We start from the raw sequence: 23,869 nt of genomic DNA, 5'->3' as shown, positions 1-23,869 counted from the left end.
CAAAGACTGCTGCACCCACAGTGCAAGAAGGAACGCTTCCGGAGGTCTTTTGTCCCCTCAGCAGCCAGACTCTTCAACATCAGCATTTCCTGACTCTTCTGCTGCTGAGCTGCTGAGCTTCTTTTCAGGACTTATGCACAGTGTACAGTATATATAACCACCATCTCACACCTTCTATTTGCAAATACGTGGTAATTTGGAGTTTGTTGTTGTTTGTTGTTGTTTTTTTATTCATGATATTCATGTATGTCAACATATTTATATTTATCCTCCTTTAACAGTTTAACTCCTCAATCCCAATGGGCTGTTTCAACTCAGACCAGACACTGTGAATCTCTCTGATGCAATATGTAAATATTTTTTGTACATAACATATTTGTCTGTCGTACTCTATTCTTATTATATTCTATTTTTTTTTTTTTGTATCTTCTGCATCTTGCACTGTTGTTTCCTGTCGCTGTAACGCCCTTATTTCCCCACGGGGATGAATAAAGTCTTATCTTATCTTATCTTATCTTATCTTATTACAGTGTCTTGATGAGAGGTGGGATTGTTCACTCGTCTCTCTGCATGTTCTCTTTGCGTTTACATGAAACTGTTTCATGTATGCTCTGAGCACAGGTCTGGTTTCCCATGACGCTCAGATCAGGAACTAACAACTATTCCCACATCAAGTCCAGCTTCGTTCATCTTTTTTAACAACTAGTTGTTTTGCTGCCTCCATGTTTCTGTTACTACCTTATGTGAACCCCTACGTGGGGCAATCATGCTCAGACTAAATGATCACATCTAATATTTACATGGTTATCAGGAACTAATATTTTCTTATTGAACATGTAATCAAAGGTTTACACCAGTAAACCAGTCTGTGCTGCCAGGTTTAAGCTGTGTTTTTATGGAGTAGCTCACTGTGTCTGTTTGTGTGTCTCTACCAGGACTCTGCTGTGGTACGGCTCTTTCACTGGGTCAGCATCCTCAGAAAGGGCCTCCAAGTGGCCCCACCGAAAGCTATCCACACTGGTTCCAAGGTAAACTGGGTGGGAAGATGGAAGTAAAAAAAAAAAAAAAAAAAAAAAGAAGAAAACATTTCCTGTCTTTGGTCATTGTTCATTTGGAAGACCCAAGCTGAGACCAAGCTTTAACTTCCTGGCTGATGTTTTCAGATGTTGCTTCTAATATATCCACATTCAGGGTTGGGTCAGATTACTTTGAAATGTAATCCATTACTGACTACAAATTACATGGCAATTTTTGGAATCAGTAACGTAATTAGTTGGATTACCAAAAACATGTAACGTAATCTGATTACTTTTAGATTACTTCAATAAATATGCACCTTAAGTAAAAGACACCGTCACAGAGTTGATCAATGAATTCTCTTTTTATTTTTCTCTTTATTATTTCATTACATCTAAAAAAACATTTTGTTCTCAGTAAAGCTGAGAAAGCATTCCTTTGTGAATGAACTAAAAACTGTATTAACTAAAAACTTTATATTTATTACTAAGTACTTTCTTTACTCTGAACATATCCGTTTTTCAGACCATATCCTCATATCAACATGTTTAACTCTTTTCTCACATCATACTAAAAACATTCCTAAAACATTTTTCTATCTTTTCTCATATTTCTCTTTCTGAACATTTCTCATAACATATCCACAACATGTCTTTCAAAATCTCAAAATAAGTCTGTAAATAAGTCTGTAAACATATCATAGAACAAAAGTGAACATGTTCTTTTTACAACATATTTGGATTTTTTCATGCCCAGGCTGTCGTAAACAAGTTGCATTGTTTGCATGATAAAATGTAATCAGGTAATCCCCAACAATGTAACTGTAATCTGATTACACAATTTTTGTATTGTAATCTGGGCTGATTAGAGTTACTTGATTTTTGTAATCTGATTACGTAATCCAGATTACATGTAATCCATTACTACCCAACCCTGTCCACATTATCTTCTTTCCTTGTCATGCCAACTGTTTACTGAATCTACAGCAGTCGCTCCTGTAGCAAAGCACCATGATGCTGCCACCAATTTATGGATTCTTGATTCTTTCTTGTTCTTCTCAGGATTTGAAAAAAAAAAAAAAAAAAAAAAAAGATTCTGGAAGGGCATTCATGATTTTCTAACATTTCAGCAATTTTTTTAATTAAATGATTCATAGTTTTGATTTTGTCATTTTCTCTTTCATCCAGTTTGGTAAAGGTATCTACTTTTCTGACATATCATCAAAAAGTACCAAATACTGCTATCCCAACAAGTAAACTCCCGTTTGGACTGCTGCTGCTGTGTGAAGTGAGTTCCTTTGATCTTTAACGTTTCCTCTGAGCTAACATCACCGACAAATGTTGAAAACCGGCAGGGAATATGTTGTCATCTGGATTTCATTGTGGGGCGTGTCTCAGTTGACGCGGAGAAAAAATGAAATACCTCCACCCACAGTTAGTTAATCGTACAACCAGCCAGAAACAAATTCAACTCCACAGCGCTCAGAGGATTTGCGTCACGGCGACGCAGACTGCAAGAGCTGTGATTGGTCCGCTTAGTAGCAGCGTGTTTCCGCTTTAGTATTTCCGTCTGCTTCTTCATCTTCTCAATTTTTGAATTGATTGTTTTGGATGAATAAAGATGGAACACATCTTTCTACCTGTAGACAAGCTGACCTCAAAGCAGATCGATACAGGCAAGGAGGCACTAAAGATCTTTATCCTCTAAAGACAAAATGTTTTAATGTCCGTGCTGTGTGTGTGTGTGTGTGTGTGTGTGCGTGTGTGTGGGTGTGTGCGTGTGTGTGTGTGTGTGTGTGTGTGTGTGTGTGTGCGTGTGTGGCTGCAGGTGGCCCTGGGAGACTGTTACGAGCTGGAGGAACCTGAGTTAGTCTGTCTCATTATACATTTCATACTGGCCAAACATTCATTCAGCTGAACCTGGCTGCCAACACAACAAAAATCATTACGTTGTCTTGGTTTTCTGTTAAATATGTGAACAAAGAGCAAAACAGGCCCCTCCCCTCAACCCATAGGACCCAAAGGCCCCCACTAACAACATCCTGTTGCCAGACACCACAGGACATTGTCTAATCTAAAAAGGTTTCAATGTGTTTCTAAGAAGAGTCAGAAGGAAAGGGAAGATGATGTGTTGAAACCACTAAAATAGTCTTTAAATAAATGCAGCTTTTCATTTAATTCTTTCTCTTTCTCTCAGGGACGGTGTGACTGTACCAATGGGGCCTGGACGGAAAAGAGAAGTGAATAAAATCAAAAGTTACTTAATCCCCTTCAATGAGTACGTCGTTTACGATCCTGTCCAGGTTCGCATGAAGTACCTGCTGCGGATCCGGTTTAACTACTTAAAACGGCGAAGGAGCTGAGAAAACAACATGGTGGTGTGATATCTGGGGGATCTCCTCTCTCAGAATCACAGATAATATTGGTCTTCATGCACCGTTAGCTGGTTTTGGTGTTGGGGATGAGACGTCAGAGCTGAACTGAGTGAACAACTGTAATGTTTACTTCCTCACTGCAACAATTAATGGATTAGACAACTGATATAAACATGTCCGGTGGCAGCTTCTCTGACTGTTAGTTTCTTTTCTTTGTGATGAATTAGATTCAACTTAAAGTCTTTGGGCCGTTGGACAACTAAAAATTATTCTCGGATTAACTGATTGTGTCATCCTCTCAGTGAACATGTAAACAGGCATTTCTGTAATTCCTTATGTCTGTATCCTTTTAAATATATCTTGGTTAATTAAAGTGGTACCACTGCTTGATATATTTTGCACTACTGCTCCATGTTGCTTCATGACGTCCTCATATCAATAAAAGCTGTGTTTGTGAACATGAATTTCATTTTGGACCTTCTGGATGTGGATCTTTAGACTTCTTTAGATGTGATGAAATGTGTCAAAAACTAGAAATTAGTTGAAAGAAAAAACGTTTATATATTTTTTTAATTTGTGTGAAACAAAGACAAGAATCTGTGGAAACTCATTCACTTTTCGTCACATAAAACACGACGCTGTAAGATTATGTACATACGGATAACAATAAAGGACGTTCTCTTTCACAGCTTGGAGTGAGTGTGTGTCTGTGTGTGCAGTTTCACTTCCTCCCACCCAGTAGGTAGAGGAAGATGAGGATTATGTCCAGGTAGATGTTGAGAGCAGCGTTGATGTAATCTTCTTCACTCACGCCTGGGTGAGAAATAAGCTCCAGACTGACACTAGTAATTCATTACATGTTGTAATAAAAGAGTGTGGAAGACACTTTGACACGTCACAGTAGGAAATAAGAACACTTAAGGTGCTATCAGTAACACCTACTAAAAATATTCTGTTAAAAAAAAAAGCTCTTTAAATTTATTTAGAGGTTTCAAATAATTTGTGACGTCTACTGTCGGCTTTGACTTTACTTAGATCAGGCATAACATTATGACCACTGACTGGTCACGTGAATTGTTGTGCATCCACAGCGCTGCCTTCTGGCCACTTAGAAGAATTGATAAATGAATGGGGAATTGACATTCACTTATCTGAATTAGTCGATACATAGGATGTCGTTGAATGATGGTAAACCACATCAGTTAGCTTCTCAGGGCTAGGATGGGGAAGTGGAAAAGCAGCAGGCACAGTCAGCACTAGCGTCCATCCAAACTAAAACACTAAAATACATGTCAAATATTTTTTTGGATGGTTTCTATCGTTTTAGGTAGTTAATATAACGTTGATAAATGTTTAAGTGTCAAACATTTGGATAAGTTTCATTTCAGTTAGTTATTTGATGCTATAGAAACAGGATGTGACATAATGACAACCACCAGTTGCCATGCCAACTGGAACGTCACTACGGGTAGTGAAGGTGAACTGTGAATGACTGGCAGAGGACCCTCTTCGTGAGATCTTGCTGTGGCAGCAACCTTTGAATCAGATGGTGGACATGTTGGGCAGTGGAAGGAACACTTTGAGGTTCTCCTGAGCCCTACAACCATGCCCTCTGAGGTAGTTAAGAAGTTCCCCAGCATAAAGGTGCCAGGGGCGAACAAGATTTGCCCTCAGATGCTGAAGGCTCTGGATATTGAAGTCTGAGGATGGATGAAGTCTCGTCCATATCCTTGGCAGAGGTCAAGCCTTGACTTCCAGCACGCACTGGGATGGTTTGCAGCCAAGCATGAAGCGGCTGGGATGAGGGCCAGCACCTCCAAGTCCGAGGCCATGGTGCTCTAACGGAAAATGGTGTGTTTTTCCCTCTGGGTTGGGGGTGAGTTCCTGTCTCAAGCGAGGGAGTTCAAGTACCTCAGGGTGCTGTTCACTAGTGATGGTAAACTGGGCACCTCCCTCTGGAGGTTTACCGGGTACGTTCAGCCGGGAGGAGCTGATGTTAGATGAAGGAAAAATGGGTAAGCAGAAGAATTTGAGCGACTTTGACATGGGACAAATTAAGGTGACGAGACGACTGGGTCAAAGCATCTCCACGACTGCAGCTCTTGTGGGGTGTTTCTGGTGTGCAGCAGTCCAGGATTCTTAGAAGGTATTCATTCTCTGATGAGTCAGGCACAAGGAAGACCTACACAATATTAAGAAGGTGGTTTTAATGTTATGCTTGATTGGTGTAGGTCAAACATACAAGTTCCTCCAAAAGCAAAGGAGTTCATGCTTGGTCCAGATCATCATGTTACTGAGTTTGAACAGTTATTGTTGGATTGTCAAGATTTTTGAGTTTGGTCCTTCTGTTATTCTTTGAGCTCATTGGTTTCTGTGCCATTCTTGAGTTGTTTTTTTTCCACGTTTGTGATTGTTTGGCTCCTCCCTCATGAGCCTGTCTATAGTTTTCCTGTTCTATCTTGTAAAGTTCTTCCTTAGTTTCCTGCTCAGTGTTACTCCCTGTTTTTCCCCTTTTAATTGTTTCATTGGTTTCTCCTTGTGTGCTCTACCTTCATTAGTTTCACCTGTGTCTTGTCACCTCTCTGCCCATGCTTGTGTATATATAGCCCTGCCTTTCGATTTGTTCTCTGTCTTGTCATATTGAAATCCTTCCATATTGTGTGTAACTTCTGTCTTGTCATCCTTCTGTGTTTATATCTCCTTGTGGTTTTTCTCCTCATGTTTGGATTTACCTGCCATCTCTGAAGTGCCTTCATTTTTTGTTATTTTCATTCAATACATTTTGTTGCAGACTCTTGTCTCAGCTCGCTGTGTCCTGCACTTGGGTCCTACTCCTCCACCTGCAAACCTTGACAGGTGTTATAAAGTATTAAACAGTTACAGGAAATGAAATGTTATTAGAAGCTTCTTGCTGATCTACCAGTGACACCTAGTGGCCAGTTTCAATCATAGCAGCCACGAACTTCCAAATGATTCACCCTTCAGTCAAGTCAGTCTTAAGCAGCTGTGTCTTCATTCTGAGAAACATTGTCCATATTTGAAATTGTTACAACATTTTGAAACTGTCAATTTACTTATTTCTTGAAACTCGATTTAGATTTTTGCCGTGAGGTGTGATGACAAGAACTTCAACATCAGTGTTGTGGAGGTATGATTGGAAGTTTCTGAGAAGTGCTTATGCAATTCATTGGAAAACACTTACAATAGTAATGAACATAAGGACATGTCTGGACTTAGATGATATACCTTGGCACTGGTGGTACAATTTGATATGCGTTTTCCTACTGTGATGCGTCAAAGTGTCTTCCACATAAAATGTCTTTTATTACAACATGTAATGAATTACTAGCATCAGTCTGGAGCTTATTTCTCACCCAGTCCCAACTCTTCTTCTCTGTCCCAGTTCCTGGTGATCGACTGTCAGCTCATAATGGGGACAGGTAGTTACGGCGTGAGTGAAGAAGATTACATCAACGCTGCTCTCAACATCTACCTGGACATAATCCTCATCTTCCTCTACCTGCTGGGTGGGAGGAAGTGAAACTGCACACACAGACACACACTCACTCCAAGCTGTGAAAGAGAACGTCCTTTATTGTTATTCGTATGTATATAATCTTACAGCGTCGTGTTTTATGTGACGGAAAGTGAATGAGTTTCCACAGATTCTTGTCTTTGTTTCACACAAATTAAAAAAATATATAAACATTCACAACACAACACAGAGATAAGGAATTACAGAAAATGCCTGTTTACATGTTCACTGAGAGGATGACACAATTAATCAATTAATCAACTAATCCAAGAATCACTTTTAGTCGTCCAACAGCGCAAAGACTTTAAGTTGAATCTAATTCATCACAAAGAAAAGAAGCTAATAGTCAGAGAAGCTGTCACCAGACATGTTTATATCAGTTGTCTAATCCATTAACTCAGATCATGAGAACTATCATATTATAGTTTACACCATGTCATATTGTCCATTGACTTTCACAAAACGCCTCCGGTGCTCCCACTCGTTGTGTGTCATCTCCAAAAAGCTGTAGCAAAACAAACAAGATGCAGAATTTCACTGAACACACTTCTACAAAACACATCTGGAAATCTTTTTAGTCAGTTACAAAAAACTCACTTTTTCTTGAAGACATTTTTGGCCTCCTCCAGGTCTCCACCTCTGTATTTGACCTGCTTTTGACCGTCACATCCCTCTGCAGACACAACAAATAAACTAAATGAAATCAGTTCACAGAGTAGATTTATCAGCCAGGTTCAGTTTTAGAGAAAGAGCTTTATTGCATACATTTCTCACACAAAGCTTTAAATATGAATAAAATCACCTTTGCCCCATCTCGCCTGCACAGTGTAAACCCTGGAGCCGTTGTCTTCTAGCCGGATCTCGTAAAAACTGTTTATGTTATTCTGAATGTTTCTCTGTGAAACAAAACAGAAAGTGTTCACTGTAAGTCTAAAAGAGAAATGTTGCTTTGAAACGTTCAGATAAGTTTTTATTTTATTAGAAAAGAAAGACTCTAAAGAAAGAGTCCATGAGCTGCATCATTATCTATGAAGGTGAAGATCCAGTATGTTTGGTCATTCTAGTGGTTTACCAAAATACACTGAAGTCACAATTATATAATGAATAAAGGCCTAAAGCTATTTAATATGAGGATGTTCACATTCAAATCAGAGGGAAGATGTAAGAATTACAACTATTTCTATAGACAGTTAATTGATGTGAATAGCCTTAAATTAAATGTAATAGTCTGCACTTTAAGATCATAATTCATTATAAAACTGCAACGGGTTTTAATAAGGGCGGCACAGTGGCGAGGTGGTTAGCACTGATGCCTCACAGCGAAAAGGTCCCGGGTTCGAATGCATGGGTTCTCTCCAGGTACTCCTGCTTCCTCCCACTGTCCAAAGACATGCTGGTTATGTTAATTGGTGATTCTAAATTGGTAGGTGTGAATGTGAGTGTGAATGGTTGTCTGTCTGTTAGCCCTGAGATAGATTGGAGACCTGTCCACGGTGTACCCCGCCTCTCACCTGCCTCCTGCCCGGTGACACCTGGGATCGGCTCCGGCTGACCCTGCGAGGCTTAACAGGAACAAGCGGTTACAGAAGATGAATGAATGGTTTTAATAAACTGATGAAATAACTAGAAAATGTGTCCAAGCATACACATACGTAACACTTGAAGCACGGCGGCGGCTGCATCATGTCATAGAGGTGTTCAGAAAATCATTGGGAATATTATAATAATTCTTTCTGTAGGCTTAATCGTCATATCTCATGACTGTAGGTTTGTTAGGGTTTCTCAGTTGTACAGGGCTTCTAAATGTGTTTTGCCTGGGATCTTGGCAGAAGGGATTGTAACATCTAATCCTGTGTATTAACGAATGACATTTCGCATTCTTAAAATAAAGTAGTGATCCTGGCTGAGGTACGACAGCTAATGTTCACTAAGATTAAATGTCAGGACTTAAATCAACTAACCTTTTTTAGCATCGCGTAGTAGACGTCATTTCTGTCAGCGTAAATATGAGTCTGAAAGACAAAAATGAGTTAAATGAATGAAGGCAACTGCTCCTGATCTGGCCTGATGATATTTACTTGTACATTTCTCATTTTCTGACTGATATAAAGTTTTATTTGTTGTTTTAATCTGATAAATGATTAAAGAAAAGCACACACTGAAAACACGAGTGATCGATTAATGTGAAAAATGTCAAAGACAAACAGTAAATGTGCAAATATGAGTCAGGAAGTTTAAAAATGATAAAACAATGGCTTCCACTGATAATCAGAATAAAACTGTAACTGACTCAATCACAACAGGCTGGACTGAAGAGAAGGAACTTTGATAATCTGTTCAATAGTAAAACATCATCTCCCTATAATCATGTAAAGACTTGATCTGATCGTTTCTCTCTGGTCAGAATAAACCCATTTCTCTCTGAGCATGTTTGCCCCACGTGGGGTAAAAACATCCAGGAGGGAAAGTGTATGAAGTGTTTGAAAAGATGAAGGAAGCTGGAAACTAAATGTTTTTTCTCTGTTTTTCATAACTGTAATATTGGTTTTCAGATTTATTGACAGAATTAAATGAAATGTGTTCATGTATAAGACGTTAGTCTGGTTAATCATTCAGATACTTGAGCTTAGTCACTTCAAGCTCTTCACCCTATGTCATAGTCTAAAGCGTAGTTTGTAGTGGCACAACTGGTCTATGTAGAACCTCTACCACAGGAGGCTACACTGGTATATCAACATTGTTCTGTAATCAGGCCCAATAGACAGTACATACTAGTCAGCTGTATTTATTTACATTTCTAGGAAGGTGCCTGTCAGCTCATTCATTTTACAGACATTGAACAGATTAGTAGCCCACTCACAGAAGGTTGCTTTTCTGCCTCCTTCTCTTCCCCGGTTTGAACGAGTTCATCATCTTGAAACACCACGTCATCACTTTCTGAACAAAGATAATAGAGGGAACATTTTGAATGTCTTAAGAAGATTTTCATTTATAATTTGTTATAATACCTTTCAGTCTTATCAAAAAAATGAGGAAAGAATAGATTCACTGAAGGATACCCAACAAAAACTATAACACAATGAACGTAGTTTTTAATTAAATGCTAAATAAGCTGCAGTGATAAAAAAACAGTATGGCTTTGTATTCAGAGTCCACTGGAGCTTTGTCCTTCATGACCACTGTCTTCACAACCTCTGTTTAACATATAAAGATCAGAAACATTAAACTAGTGAGGTACAGATTATTTCCTCCTACATAAACTCATGACATTAAAAATAGTATTTTGAAACTTTCTGTTCTTTGTGTACCACTGACTCCTCTTTGTAATGATCATACATATAATATACAACACATTAGATCCACCTTACCATCACTTTCTCTCCCTTCTTCGGACATTTCTTCAGTTTTTGTCTGACTCTTTCTTTGTCCTCTCCTTCTCTTAGCTGCAGGTCACTCTTCTGCCTCCTGCTCATCCTCTTTGATTTGAACCACTTTATATATGGCTGTGTGCAGGTATGTGGGCATGGATGTGGGAGAGCAGGTATTGTTTTAGAGGAAGCTTTTGTTGTGGTGTTTTTCACTCTGCAATGCCAACAAAAGTAAAGTAGAATATATTCATTGACAAACTATGACACAATAAACAGTCAACATTGTTATTATTCATTCATTCATTCATCTTCTGTAACCGCTGAAGGGTCGTGGGGGGGCTGGAGCCTATCCCAGCTGTCACTGAGCGAGAGGTGAGGTACACCCTGGACAGGTCTCCAGTCTATCGCAGGACTAACACAGAGAGACAGACAACCATTTACACTCAACCAATTTACAATCACCAATGAACCTAACCAGCATGTCTTTGGACGATGGGAGGAAGCTGGAGTACCTGGAGAGAACCCACACAGACACAAGGAGAACATGGAAACTCCACACAGAAAGGCAGAATACATAAATGTGAGACACAAAAGTGTGAGACACAATCACATAAACATATAGTTAGACACGTAATAAAGACACCTGGTTTTACTGTTTGAGAGCAAATTTTCCTTTTATACTTTGTAACAGGATTAATCTGGACCATCTTCTTCAGATCGACTTAGTAGGCCGTGAACAGTGAAAAAGACCACAATGAAAACTTCCTCTAAAACAACATATTAATCCCACGTATGGGAAATTTCCTTGTCACAGTAGCACAGAATTTGGCAAAATATATATATATATATGTATATATATATATATATATATATATATATATACAAAAAAACAACGACTTCGACAAGGAAAAGAGTTACCAAAAAAACACAATACAAATTTGAAAAATATATACAAAACATAACAGTACTCTGAAAAATATATAGAGAAAAACTAGGAATATAAAGACATTCTGTATATACAGTGTGGTGGTGGAATAAACTTTACAAATCTCTTTCTCTTCTTTTGTTCAGACTCTGGTGACGTGGCGCTTCACGATGAGAAACCAGTTCAAATCAAAGAGGAAGTGCAGGAGCTGAACTTAAGGAACTGAAGGCTCTGCACAGACTGGTTGTGCCACTTGGGTGAAGAGCTTGAAGTGACTAAGCTCAAGTATCTGAATGATTAACCAGACTAACGTCTTATACATGAACACATTTCATTTAATTCTGTCAATAAATCTGAAAACCAATATTTCAGTTATGAAAAACAGAGAAAAAACATTTAGTTTCCAGCTTCCTTCATCTTTTCAAACACTTCATACACTTTCCCTCCTGGATGTTTTTACCCCACGTGGGGCAAACATGCTCAGAGAGAAATGGGTTTATTCAGACCAGAGAGAAACGATCAGATCAAGTCTTTAAATGATTATAGGGAGATGATGTTTTACTAGTGAACACATTATCAAAGTTCCTTCTCTTCAGTCCAGCCTGTTGTGATTGAGTCAGTTACATTTTTATTCTGATTATAAGTGGAAGTCATTGTTTTGTCATTTTTAAACTTCCTGACTCATATTTGCACCTTTGCTGTTTGTCTTTGACATTTTTCACATTAATCGATCACTTGTGTTTTCAGTGTGTGCTTTTCTTTAATCATTTATCAGATTAAAACAACAAATAAAACTTTATATCAGTCAGAAAATGAGAAATGTACAAGTAAATATCATGTGAAATGTGAAATGTCAGAATAATTTTATAATATTCCCAGTCATTTTCTGAACACCTCTACGACATGATGCTGCCGTCCCCCAGGCTTCAAGTGTCATGTAAACTGTACGTTTGGACACATTTTCTAGTTATTTCATCAGTTTATTAAAACCAGTTGCAGTTTTATAATAAATTATGATCTTAAAGAGCAGACTATCACATTTAATTTAAGGCTATTCACATCAATTCACTGTCTAAAGAAATAATATGTAATAATAATGTAATTCTTTCATCTTCCCTCTGATTTGAATGTAAACACCCTCAAATTAAATAGCTTCAGGCCTTTATTCATTATATAATTGTGACTTCAGTGTATTTTGGTAAACTACTAGAATGACCAAACATACTGGATCTTCAACTTCATAGATAATAATGCAGCTCATGGACTCTTTCTTTACAGTCTTTCTTTTTCTAATAAAATAAAAACGTAAGTGAACGTTTCAAAGCTAACATTTCTCTTTTAGACTTACAGTGAACACTTTCTGTTTTGTTTCACAGACAAACATTAAGGAAAACAACAACAAATATTACCTGATCCAGCTTCTATAGACGACGACTCCAAGGTTTACAGTGTGTGGACGAGATGGGGCAGAGGTGATTTTATTCATATTTAATATATTTAAAACTTTGTACTTATGTGAGAAATGTATACAATAAAGCTCTTTCTCTAAAACTGAACCTGCTGATAAGAAAGGGTCGAAGCGAGCTCAAATACAGTGGTGGAGATCTGCTGAAGGCCAATAAGGTCTTCAAGAAGAAGTGAGAGCTAGAAGCCAAAGGTTTTTGGAGAAGACCAAGAACAAGTGGGAGCACCAGGAGAGCTGTGAAAGTAGACGGAATATATGACATGGTGTTCACAGACCGGATGAAACACAGAAACACAGATGAAAAGGTATAAAAACGTCTGTGACTCCTCAGTATTTATCGGAAGCTTTGACTGAATTGAATATGGTGTCTGTTGTTGTTCTCATAGCACTCTGAGTTGGATGACAGGATCCAGTCTCTTCTGGAGCTCATCTGTGACCTCAAAGCCATGGAGGAGTGTTAGGTGGAGATGAAGTATAGCATTAAGGAAGATCCACCTGGCCAGTCTAACAAACCGCTTCAACGAGTACATCGTTTACGATCCTGCCCAGTTTCGCATGAGGTACCTGCTGCGGATCCATTTTGACCACTCTTAACTGTGATGAGGCTAAGAAAACAACATGGCAGTGTGATATCTGGGGGATCTCCTCTCTCAGAATCACAGATAATATTGGTCTTCGTGCACCGTTAACTGGTTTTGGTGTTGGAGATGGGACGTCAGAGGTGAACTGAGTAAATAACAGGAATTAAAGTGGTACTACTGCTTGATATATTTTGGGTGATATGAAGAAAACATGAAGATGACGTCCTCATATCAATGAAAGCTGTGTTAATGACCATGAATTTCATTTTGGGCCTTCTGGATGTGGATCTTTAGACTTCTTTAGATGTGATGAAATGTGTCAAAAACTAGAAATTAGTTTCAGTAAATCAAATATTTGGGTTATAATGAAAGAACAAAAAAACTGTTTTATTCTTTTTATTCATGTGTATCAGACAAAGACAAGAATCTGTGGAAACTCATTCACTTTTCGTCACATAAAACACGACGCTGTAAGATTATATACATATGAATAACAATAAAGGACGCTCTCTTTCACAGCTTGGAGTGTGTGTGTGTCTGTGTGTGCAGTTTCACTTCCTCCCACCCAGTAGGTAGAGTAGGTAGAGGAAGATGAGGATTATGTCCAGGTAGATGTTGAGAGCAGCGTTGATGTAATCTTCTTCACTCACGCCGTAACTACCTTTCCCCAGTACGAGCTGACAGTCGATCACCAGGAACTGGGACAGAGAAGAAGAGTTGGGACTGGGTGAGAAATAAGCTCCAGACTGATGCTAGTAATTCATTACATGTTGTAATAAAAGACATTTTATGTTCACGTCACAGTAGGAAATAAGAACACTATATATATATATATATATATATATATATATGGAAACCTGCGAGTGGGTGGGGTATGTCAGGCAGCGTGTTGAACGTTTAGTCCTCAAAGTTGATGTTAGATGCAGATAACGAGACGAGAGTCACTGATGCAGATGCTCAGAGTCACACAGTGGATCACAGTTTGTTTTGTATGTCCACACTGACCCCTGTCTACGGCTGAAAGACACTGCAATAGAGTCCATACCCCGGCAGGTCCGTGCCCTTGTGTCTTTGGGTGACTCACATATTTAACTGTCCTAATCAGCCACACGCGGAATAAAAGAAGCATGGCTCAAAAGGTGTAAGAAAGCGCCACCTTTTGTCTGCTTTTTGGCCTTTTACAAATAAAATAAACCTTTTATTTTTGGTATAACTTGTCGTTTACCTTCACTTTACGATGCTGCCCTCGAGCCGGATCGTAACAGGCGGCAGAGAGTAAACAATATTAGGCATGTGGTCTTAATTGAACCAATCGAGACATGAGTGGATATTAATTTGCCATTTTTAGCTAGTGAATCCATCAATGTGATCCATTCATGTGACCTAAATATCTGTAAAATGATTCTCTTTGTAAATGAGCCAAGGATTTTTCATCAGTCCTGGTCCTTCTTGCACCTCGCACTCTAGATCAGGTCGTAAACGCACTCTAGTCATGTGAGCTTCAGGTGTGCACCACCCGCAGGTGTTCCTAGTAAAACCCTTAACTGTCCACCGGCCATTAAGAACTGAAGATGATGGTGAAATGTCTTCAAGAAAACTCAAAGAAGTCCGGTTGCCTTTGGTTTATCTTCGTGTTTTAGGATCTACCCATGAGATTTCATCTTGGTGAAAACATCCAAACATCTGGTAAATACCTTTTTTTTTAAAAGATTAATATTGTTATCAACCAGGGTTAAACCTACTTTATCCCCTCCAAGGTGTTTAAAAGATCCACTTGCACTCGCAAAACAGGTGTTTCTATGAGACGCCTAACGTGTGCTAATTTTATCTGAAGCACTTTACGAGACACATCCATGACCAGAACGATGTGTCCTTGTTCCCTTACCAGAGAGAAGAGCAGAGCTCCCAGACATCCGTAGCCGACGTCGGCAATGTGGGAGTACAGGAAGGTGCAGAAGAAGCCGAACATGATCAGGTCAACGGCCAGGATCAGCAGAACGCCGTAACAAATGGTGAAATCATAACGAGTCTGCAGATAGCACAGAGAGACATTAGTTGGTTTCATTATACAATATTCTGTCTGCATGTCAGGAAACATCATCTATTTACTTCATCCTGTGTAATACCCATATCTAAGTTGCTGGCAAACTTCTGGACCTGGATTTCATTCATGTGGATGTTACTTAGACATGTAGCACCCACCTAGACCAGACCTGACAGCCCCACCCCATAGCAATGACACTCCTTGATGGCAGCAGCCATCCCCAGCAGGATGCAGCCTGACACAGACACACACTGTTTGAAGTAGAGCTCAGCCTGGTTGTCTAACCTGTGCTGAGAAAGCAATGATTGCCAGAGAGATGACAATCGTTACTCCCATAGTGATGGCCACAGCGGCGGTGTTGTGGAAGGAGGCGACTGTCCCGACCATGTACGACATGCTCAGGGTGACGATGGCCTGTAAACACACAACATTCAGGGCATTAAACATCACCTTTATTTAGAGTCTGTGTCACACAGCCTCAAATAAAAGCACATTCAGGTGCGGATGTGGGTTTTTCTTTGTTGTTTTTCTTTGTTGTTTTCCTTTGTTGTTTTTTTGCGGGTCTCTTCCTGGCAAAGCCAAGTTTACGTCACAGCAAAACTTCAACAACTGATGGTGAATCTGTGAGAACGAGAACATTTTAGATGAATAGTAAAGCAAAGTTGATTCTCTAAAGGCTTGGGTCATTTTGTAGATTTTCAAAGATGCGTCAACATTTTGTCTCCTGTAAACTATAGATCTGTGGCACAGTCACAACACAAACTACCGCTACCGTCCTTAAACCAGCCCCCTCCCCCACTGTGGGACGAATAAACGACAACCCCATCTTGTATCTTATATCTGAGCTTCATGCTCGTGCATTTGTCACCCACCAGTCCTACGATGTTCCAGGGGTGACGGCGGCTGAACGAACTGAAGCACTGGAGGGAGATGGCGACCACGATGAAGATGATGTAGGAGCTGAGGTAGACCCACAGGTGGGTCTGCACCGCTTCTTTGACCACGCTGGAGAAGGTGAACACGCACACCACGCTGAAGGTGAACAGCAGCTGGATGGTCACGATGCTGAACACCTGCACGGGCAGAGATGAAAGAAGTGAGTAACTTTATTACCGTGGGCTGAACTGGGAAAGTTTGCAGCAAAGAAAAAATAAATACTAACTGACTCATGTGTGCATAGAAAAAAACATCAGTTAGCTCCTCAGTTAGCTGTTCATAGAAGGACTGAGTTAGTTAGTTAGTTAGTTAGGGTTCCTGTTGCTCTGAATAAACTGAATCTTTAGTGTATCATCAGTCTAAATCACCTTCAACACCTGTACACCACATTAAATTGTGCCCACCAACACAATGTTTACAAGTTTGGGTCAAGGTTGCAATCGTATCATGGCCGTTTTGGATGCTTTTGACAGCTAAATAAAAAATCAAAACACAAAGAAACCATCCCAAGATGTCATAATATGAGTGAAAACTTGTGAATCTGGCTTCTAACTTGTGCCAGACCAGGTATGAGTAATGTTTTTCCCGAAAAAACTATCAGTTTCTTCCTCGTCAACCTACAAGTATCATGGAAAGATGATGGAGTCATTTAGTTAGTTTAATTATGACGTGGTGGAGGACAATGTCCCTGTTGCTCTGAATAAACTAAATCTTTAGTGTATTATTTGTGCAGTACATCCCGCGTCCCATCAGTCTAAGTCGCCTTTATCACCTGGACACCACATGAAACTGAATTACCAATGGACCATAGTGGAAATGAATGAATTTATGAAGGACGAAATGCCCGTAGACAATGTGGCATAAGTTCACATTAACATTTACAAGTGTGGGTCAAGTTTGCCATCATATCATGACCATTTGGAAAGAAAGCATCCCAAATGGTCAGAATTTTTTATTATTTTTTCCACTGAGGCAACGACAACAACAGTTGCCGCGTCAACAACAGTTGCCGCGTCAACAACAGCAAAACGAAGGTCATCTAACATCTGCCAGAATCTGCTGGACATGTTCTACCAGACTGTCGTTGCTAGTGTCCTCTTCTACGCTGTGGCGTCCAGGGGAGGAAGCACTAAGAAGGAGGACACCTCACGGCTGGTCAAACTGATAAAGGGGCAGAGCTGGAGTCCCTGACATCGGTGGCAGATGCAAGGACCTTGAACAAACTCTGGTCCATCATAAACAATGTCCACCGCCCTCTACACTACACCAGAGTCAGGCAGAGAAGCTTGTTCAGTGACTGGCTGCTGTCTCTGTCCTGCTCTACGGACAGATTGAGGAGGTTGTTTGTCCCTCAGGCCATAAGACACTACAATGTGAGGACACAACTGGACAGAGGTCATTGCTGCCAATACCATATAACGAAAAAAACACAGTTACTTCCTCGGTTAGCTACGGGGTTCATACAAAAATTATAGACTCATTTAGTTAGTTTAAAAAACTGGAATTGAGACTTGGTCGAGAACAATTTGCCCATTGCACTGAATAAACCAAATGTTTAGTGTCACATCCAGCTTTGCGGCACCTGGTCATGCTTAACTGCTTCTGTGTTTTGGGCATTTCCTGTTTTATTTTGTAAGTCACCAACTCTCAGTCGTTTCAGATGTTTTCACTTCCCCCCATGTGGTCGCCATCCCTGATTGTTAGCCCCGCCCTGATGCGCCTCACCTGTGCCTCATTGTTCCCTCTGTATTTAGTCTCCATGTTTCTCTCCCGTTTTGCCAGTTTGTCTTTGTACATCATGTCAGTAATGTCCCAGTCTCTTCCTAGTGTGCATTGTGGTTATGTTTTTTTTTAATTCCTTGTGATTTTTGGACTTTGTCTTTGCCTGCTTTTTAAAGTGAAGACTTACAGTCCACCACCTGATTCCCGAGTCATGCGTTTGAGTCCTCCTCTACCAGTTCCTGTTATTTGTGCAGTACATTCCTCCTACCATCAGTCTTAAGGCTCATACGCGGGTGCGAGCCATTTATACTTGCATGCTCGTCAGTCTGTCTCGCTCTGTAAAAACACCACCACCAAACGCTAAAAATACTAAAGTGGAAACACGCTACTACCAAGCAGACCAATTGCAGCTCTTGTGGTCTGCGCTAACCCTAACCCTAACCCTAACCTGCAGGGCATAGGTACATTTCTGGGAACGTGCACGTCTTTTGCGTTAATTTGTATTTGCAGAAGTCCAAACTACCTATAAGTCACCTTTAACACCTGGACGTCACATGAAACTGAATTATCAGTTGAGTGTAGTGGAAATAAATTCATATAAGATGGAAAAAGGACATGTTCACATTAACAGTCAAGTTTGGAATCGTATAATGACCGTTTGGGTTGTTTTTGACAGATAAAAGAACATCCAGAAATCATCTCAAGCAGTCAGAATATGAGTGAAAACTTACAGGGGAATTACCGTTTTTTACAACCTGGACCTTATTTCTGGCATAAAATACGATCGTTTACTCACCCATATAACTTTTGTGTCATTTGGAGTCGTTCGGGAGATATTTAGCTCCAGTGGAGTGCCGCGTATATCCATATAGTGGGAGTGAATGGGGCACCGAAACGCAGCCTCTAAATAACGCATTATCTGATGCCAAACTTGTTCATTTCACCAATATTTTGTTATGATACACTAGTGCTATTCAACCGCTGAGTCCGGAGTTGCCTGTTATCATCATCCGGGGTCTGTAGATTGACCTACTAACCTCTGACCTGGATGATGTCATCTCTGAGTGCCGTGCGAACCCCGCGACGGTTGGCTTATTTACCTGTAATTTGCTACTGCTAGTTTTTTCCAACATGGCTGAATATTTTTCCAATTCTAAAAAACGGTAATAATTCTGGTGAATTTATGTTTTCTGACTTGCGTCTGTGTCAACTTAAGGCTTCTGTTCATATCATATTCTGTCCATGAGTATCTTTTCCTTCCTAAATTGATTAATTTTAATCATCTTTAGTCTCCTGAGGAGGTAAAACAACCAGACATGTCTCCCAAACGAGCAGTACAAACCTTTCTAATGAACGCTCGCCTCACTGTCCTGTCATCTACAGAAGATACAAGTCCAGTTGTGTCTGACGCCTCTTCTGGGTTGATGTCGCGGAAGGACTCGTATCCAGAGGACTGACAGGGGGTCTGGGTTTTTGGTGCATTGTACATTTCTGCGGATGCAGAGTAAGGTGGGGGCTGCTGCTCCTGGTAGGAATACTGGGGTGGTGACGGTGATGAGGACACATTGGAGCTGGAGGCGTCCTGGGCCTGTGTGGATGCGAGGGCGTCCACTGGGTCCGACATTCTGGGTGAAACTGAAAGATTACGACAAATAAGGAACATATGAAAATTAACTTCTGCGAGAGGAGAAAAAAAAAAAGCACAGAGAGCAGAAGTGGTTAGATTGTGGATTGTATAAAGAACAAAGAATCATTAAACTAGTGATACACTTATTAGAAACAGTCACTGCTGTTAATCATCGCCGATTAGAAGAAAGCGACAGCGTGATTCTTCAGATGTGCAAACCTTGACCTGTTAATCACAAGTCAGTGCTCCCTGTGGTTTGATGGTGTTTATCAGTAGCTCAACTTTTTACGTTGATTCAGATTCCTGTCTTGTGCCTTAAATTATGTTTATATACATCAAAAATCCACTTATCCATCTGATACAGCCCAGAGCATTTTCTGTAATCTGCCTTTTTTAAGTCACCAGACCTGGACACCTGATCTGACTTCCTGTTTCCTCTCTTGGTCAGGCCTTCTGTCTTGACCCATTCGCCTGGTGTCCTTGTAGTTAAAAGCTTTTTCTACAGTCATTCGAGGCGGCTGCGACCTTCTAGCTGCTTGATTTTTATTAGAGCCTTTGTACACTCTTGTGAAGATCAGTATTATCTTCTGCCTTGTATTGGAGTTGGGGCAAGGATAAAGCTGTTTGTCTAATTAAATTTCTTCAGATACACTAGCTGTATATTTGTTTTGCCATCCATTTCCCTCACGTCCTGTCTACCAATACACTTCTTTGCATCAAGTAAAGGGGAATTACCTTTTTTTTTACAACCTGGACCTTATTTCTGCCATAAAATTTGATCATTTACTCACCTATATAACTCTGGTGTCATTCGGAGTCGTTCGAACGATATTTAGATCTGCGTATATCCATATAGTGGGAGTGACTGGGGCACCGAAACGCAGCCTCTAAATAACGCATTATCTACCGCAAAACTCGTTCATTTAACCAATATTTTTTTATGACACACTAGTGCTATTCCCTGTTGAGTCCGGAGTTATCTGTTATCATCATCCGGGGTCTATAGACCTACTAACTTCTGACCTGGATAATGTCATCTCTGAGCACCGCGCGCACCCATAACCGTCGGCTTATTTACCTGTAATTTGCTACTGTTAGTTTTTTGCAAGATGGCTGAATATTCTTCTGATTCTGAGGTTGTGGACGACGACTTTATTTATGATGGACGTCCTTACCATTTTCGTGCAGATGGGTTATTTAGTGGCTGCGTTTCGGTGCCCCAGTCACTCCCACTATATGGATATACGTGGCGCACCACTGGAGCTAAATATCCACGACTCCAAACGACACCAAAGTTATATGGGTGAGTGAACGATCGTATTTTATGCCAGAAATAAGGTCCAGGTTGTAAAAAACGGTAATTCCCCTTTGAGGTGTGTTTTTTGTTAGTGAAACATTTATTTCAAAAGAATGAGAAGTTTGAAAACAAGCAACAAAATGTAGTCCCAGTGGTCCTAGTGCCATGTATCAACGTACCTTGTTATTATGCATTCAAGCTTTTCAAAGTTCATATATTCAAGTTTTTATTTTAAATTTGTGCAAGGAGCAGTGAGTATGGTGGCCTTGCCATTTATAAATATACCTTGCACAAGGATTCATGTGTGACGTCAGTGTCGTTTTTCCATAGATTTTTTTATTTTTTCTTATCTATCTTCTTATCAAGATCTTCTTATCAACCTGACAGAGCCAGCATATAACATCCAGCCTCGTGACTCTTTGCGTGCAGGAGGCTTGTAGGGACGGGTCCAGGCTTGCCTCGACATTTCTGCCTCCATATATCCATTCACTACAATGTGTTGGATTCGTGTTAATGTGTATTTAAAAACAAAACCAAAATGTCACAACCCCCTCCAGCATCTCCGTGGACGCAGTAGGGGTGTCTGTGTCTGTAAGGCACAACAGTGAGTCGGTAACTGCAGCCATACGACTGGAACAACTAAATGTTATGCAGCCCAGTTTTTGATTATTTATACCTGAGCTTCTCCTGATGTGACGAAGGAAATTAAATGGCAGTGAAACCAAACTGTGCAAGCACATGTTTAAATACGTTAGAACTACTTTGAAGAAATCAGCTCAGTTGAATCCAAACAAAGTCTTCAACAGATCCAGCGTTCCAGTTATACTCATGACACATACTCTTGTTTCCTCTGTGTTTTAACTATTAACTGATGTGGAGAATCCTCAAGAATAAGTTAAAAATAAAAGAAAACAAAGCTAAAGAAAAGGTAACCGGTCTGGTTTAGGGTTTCCTGAAAATGTCTCTACTGTAAAAATGAAAGAAAAGAGGAAGGGACATCTGGGGGAGGTGTCTGCCTTAAACTCACATGACTCTCTAGACTGGAGAGTTCCTGGGTGTCGAGGGATCGTGAAAAAATACTAAGAAAAAAAAAAAACAGGTAAATCTGAATAGATTCCTCTATTTACAGGTGATTACCTGGTCATGTGAGTTTCAGGTGCACAAATAAAAGATAATCCAAATCAAAACTCCCCACTGTCATCGTTTAGAGCTCAAGAAGCCACTTGGATCCAGAAGCCTTTGTTTCATCTTTGTGTTTTTTGGATCTATCCGTCTGATTTCTCGACAGTGGAAACGTCCAAACATTTCGGCAAACACTGTATAAAAGATTATTATGATTATTATTAACTAACAACTAACATTTATTTCTCTCCAAAGTGTTTAAAAGATCCAGTCGTTTACTTTGCACCGCACGTTTGAACGTCTCCCTCGTGAGTAAATCTGACGTATAAGATATATTTGAGTGCACAGAAGGATTCTAAATCATTCCTGAGCGTCACAAGCTGAACAAGACATTTCCACTGATTCGCAAGAGTTTAGTTCTGAAGTAGCTTATAAAGCGAAAGCTCTTCCTACCTCTTCTGCTGGATTTGTTGACAGACGTCCAACACTGCACAGCTCTGTGAGAGGAGAAGGCTGCGGAGGATGTCTATCAACCTGTGGTGTAGAGTTTCACTTCCTGACAACTTAAAAAAAATCCAGCCTCGCAGTGATGAAAACTCCACCGTTGCGTCGTAACTAGATAAGAGGCCATGAAAAGGGTTGAGGGACTAAACTTTCGGTTTTACACACTCCACAGTAAACTCTGATCATCCAGAGTGGAGCGCAGTGGAATGAAAATCAACTTTTTATCTGAAAATGTTCAAATCTGCAGCCTCTTTTTAAAGATAAATAAATAAATAACTGAGTTAAAACTGAAAGTGAAACAAAGCGACAGTTCAGTCTTATTACAGTGTCTTGGTGAGAGGTGGGATTGTTCACTCGTCTCTCTGCATGTTCTCTTTGCGTTTACATGAAACTGTTTCATGTATGCTCTGAGCACAGGTCTGGTTTCCCATGACGTTCAGATCAGGAGAACTGTGTGTTTCTTAAAGAGGTCGTGGTCGATTTCACGTCCGCTTTGGGTCTTCTTCAGTTTCAGTTCCTCATTAACCACACAGGACCTAATTCACTTTTACCGTATGTAGCTCAAACCTCACTTTACCCATACCCATGTTGGCTTCCTCTGAGTATTTTCCGTGTTTAAAAGAACTGGGGCACCAACAATCGTCATTAACAGTTGTCTTTCTGAATTCTTGTCTAAAGACTAAGATATCCACTTTAATGTTGAACACTGTGGAGTTAAAGGGGGACTACTGTTTTTCACAACCTGGACCTTATTTCTAGCATAAAATACGATCGTTTACTCACCCATATAACTTTTGTGTCATTTGCACTTGTTCAGGAGATATTTAGATCTGTGTATATCCACATAGTGGGAGTGATTGGGGCACGAGACACAGCCTCTAAATAATGCATTATCTGCCCCGAAACTTGTTCATTTCGCCAATATTTTGTTATGATATGCAAGTGTTATTTCACGTTGAGTCCAGAGTTACCTGTTATCATCATTCGGGGTCTGTAGGTCAATCTACACCGGATCTGGACGATGTCATCTCTGAGCGCCACACGCACCCTCGACGGTCGCCTTGTTTACCTGTAATCTGCTACAGCTAGTTTTTTGCAACATGGCTGAATATTTTTTCCGATTTTGAGGCTGTGGACGAACCACAGCATATTAAGGTGATGACACAAAAGTTATATTGGTGAGTAAACAATCATATTTTATGCTAGAAATAAGGTCCAGGTTGTAAAAAACAGTAGTTCCCCTTTAATGGCTGACGGAGATCATGATATATCTTCAGTACAGTTTACAGCTACTGAGAGGACGTTGAATGAACGTTTAGAATAAATAACATCATGACCACCTGTCTGATATT

General features: G+C 40.0%; 2 protein-coding genes across 2 annotated transcripts; both read right to left on the bottom strand.

Annotated features, from left to right (window-relative positions):
* Positions 1–7,101: 7,101 nt before the first annotated feature.
* LOC311490000 (poly [ADP-ribose] polymerase 2-like) lies at positions 7,102–10,742 on the bottom strand. Its single transcript, XM_084547332.1, has 7 exons — positions 10,295–10,742; positions 9,787–9,863; positions 8,888–8,938; positions 8,438–8,488; positions 7,729–7,822; positions 7,524–7,599; positions 7,102–7,431 (listed from the first exon to the last, which is right to left on the bottom strand). The coding sequence occupies exons 1-7, from the start codon at positions 10,320–10,322 to the stop codon at positions 7,353–7,355; spliced, it is 456 nt and encodes a 151-aa protein (XP_084403458.1). The 5' UTR covers positions 10,323–10,742; the 3' UTR covers positions 7,102–7,352.
* Positions 10,743–13,499: 2,757 nt separating this feature from the next.
* Positions 13,500–22,659, bottom strand: LOC311489998 (protein lifeguard 1-like). Its single transcript, XM_084547330.1, has 6 exons — positions 22,467–22,659; positions 19,310–19,602; positions 16,182–16,382; positions 15,595–15,723; positions 15,151–15,294; positions 13,500–13,963 (listed from the first exon to the last, which is right to left on the bottom strand). Exons 2-6 carry the CDS (start codon positions 19,589–19,591, stop codon positions 13,817–13,819), a joined length of 903 nt encoding a protein of 300 aa, XP_084403456.1. The 5' UTR covers positions 19,592–19,602; positions 22,467–22,659; the 3' UTR covers positions 13,500–13,816.
* Positions 22,660–23,869: the final 1,210 nt, after the last annotated feature.

The sequence above is a fragment of the Chelon labrosus genome, assembly GCF_963514085.1.
Source record: "Chelon labrosus genome assembly, chromosome: 6".
In the NCBI taxonomy this organism is placed as follows: Eukaryota; Metazoa; Chordata; class Actinopteri; order Mugiliformes; family Mugilidae; genus Chelon; species Chelon labrosus.
Note: the sequence above shows the minus strand (reverse complement) of the source record. Positions and strands in the feature narration are given on the sequence as shown.

Coding starts and splice junctions, on each gene's coding strand:
- LOC311490000 (XM_084547332.1), bottom strand. CDS start 10,322: ATGTCCGAAGAAGGGAGAGAAAGTGATG. Junction 7,823..8,437: donor TGTCACCGGGCAGGAGGCAG/GTGAGAGGCGGG, acceptor TTTGTTTCACAG/AGAAACATTCAGAATAACAT. Junction 7,600..7,728: donor GCAGGCGAGATGGGGCAAAG/GTGATTTTATTC, acceptor TTGTGTCTGCAG/AGGGATGTGACGGTCAAAAG.
- LOC311489998 (XM_084547330.1), bottom strand. CDS start 19,591: ATGTCGGACCCAGTGGACGCCCTCGCATCCACACAGGCCCAGGACGCC. Junction 16,383..19,309: donor GGCGAGCGTTCATTAGAAAG/GTTTGTACTGCT, acceptor CTGCCCGTGCAG/GTGTTCAGCATCGTGACCAT. Junction 15,295..15,594: donor TCATTGCTTTCTCAGCACAG/GTTAGACAACCA, acceptor TGCTATCTGCAG/ACTCGTTATGATTTCACCAT.